Source organism: Apis dorsata, unplaced genomic scaffold (assembly GCF_000469605.1).
Source record: "Apis dorsata unplaced genomic scaffold, Apis dorsata 1.3 scaffold_5, whole genome shotgun sequence".
Classification (NCBI taxonomy): Eukaryota; Metazoa; Arthropoda; class Insecta; order Hymenoptera; family Apidae; genus Apis; species Apis dorsata.
This window is the reverse complement of record NW_006263308.1, coordinates 310,480-310,707: the sequence shown is the minus strand read 5'-3', so window position 1 is coordinate 310,707 and position 228 is coordinate 310,480. Positions and strand designations below refer to the sequence as shown.

At 25.9% G+C, this 228-nt stretch overlaps 2 protein-coding genes across 2 annotated transcripts in view; one reads left to right on the top strand and one right to left on the bottom strand.

The window, feature by feature from the left end:
• Positions 1-148, bottom strand: part of LOC102673270 (sugar transporter SWEET1) — a 1,968-nt gene extending 1,820 nt beyond the window's left edge. The window contains exon 1 of the mRNA XM_006607449.2: positions 19-148. The gene's annotated coding sequence lies outside the window, so the exon portion shown is untranslated. The remainder of the gene's footprint in view (positions 1-18) is intronic.
• LOC102679641 (alpha-ketoglutarate-dependent dioxygenase alkB homolog 7, mitochondrial) overlaps positions 4-228 on the top strand; it is a gene marked incomplete at its 5' end in the record, with an annotated part of 1,520 nt that continues 1,295 nt past the window's right edge. The window contains one exon of the mRNA XM_006607597.1: positions 4-216. Within this exon, the coding sequence (XP_006607660.1) occupies positions 4-216 (213 nt within the window). The remainder of the gene's footprint in view (positions 217-228) is intronic.

The window sequence follows — 228 nt, the reverse complement described above, 5'->3', positions numbered from 1 at the left end:
AATCGAACTTTTAATTACATTAATATAAAATCCTATTCGCAATCAAAAATTCTACTTAATAAATTGAATATCAATTCGAATAATTGGAAAGAGCAACTTGATAAGACGATGCAAATTTTCCCGAATTTTATAACAGTTGAAGAAGAAATATCTTTAACTGAAGAAATTGATCCTTATATAAAAAGATTACGATATGAACAATCCCATTGGGATGATGTTAGTATAATG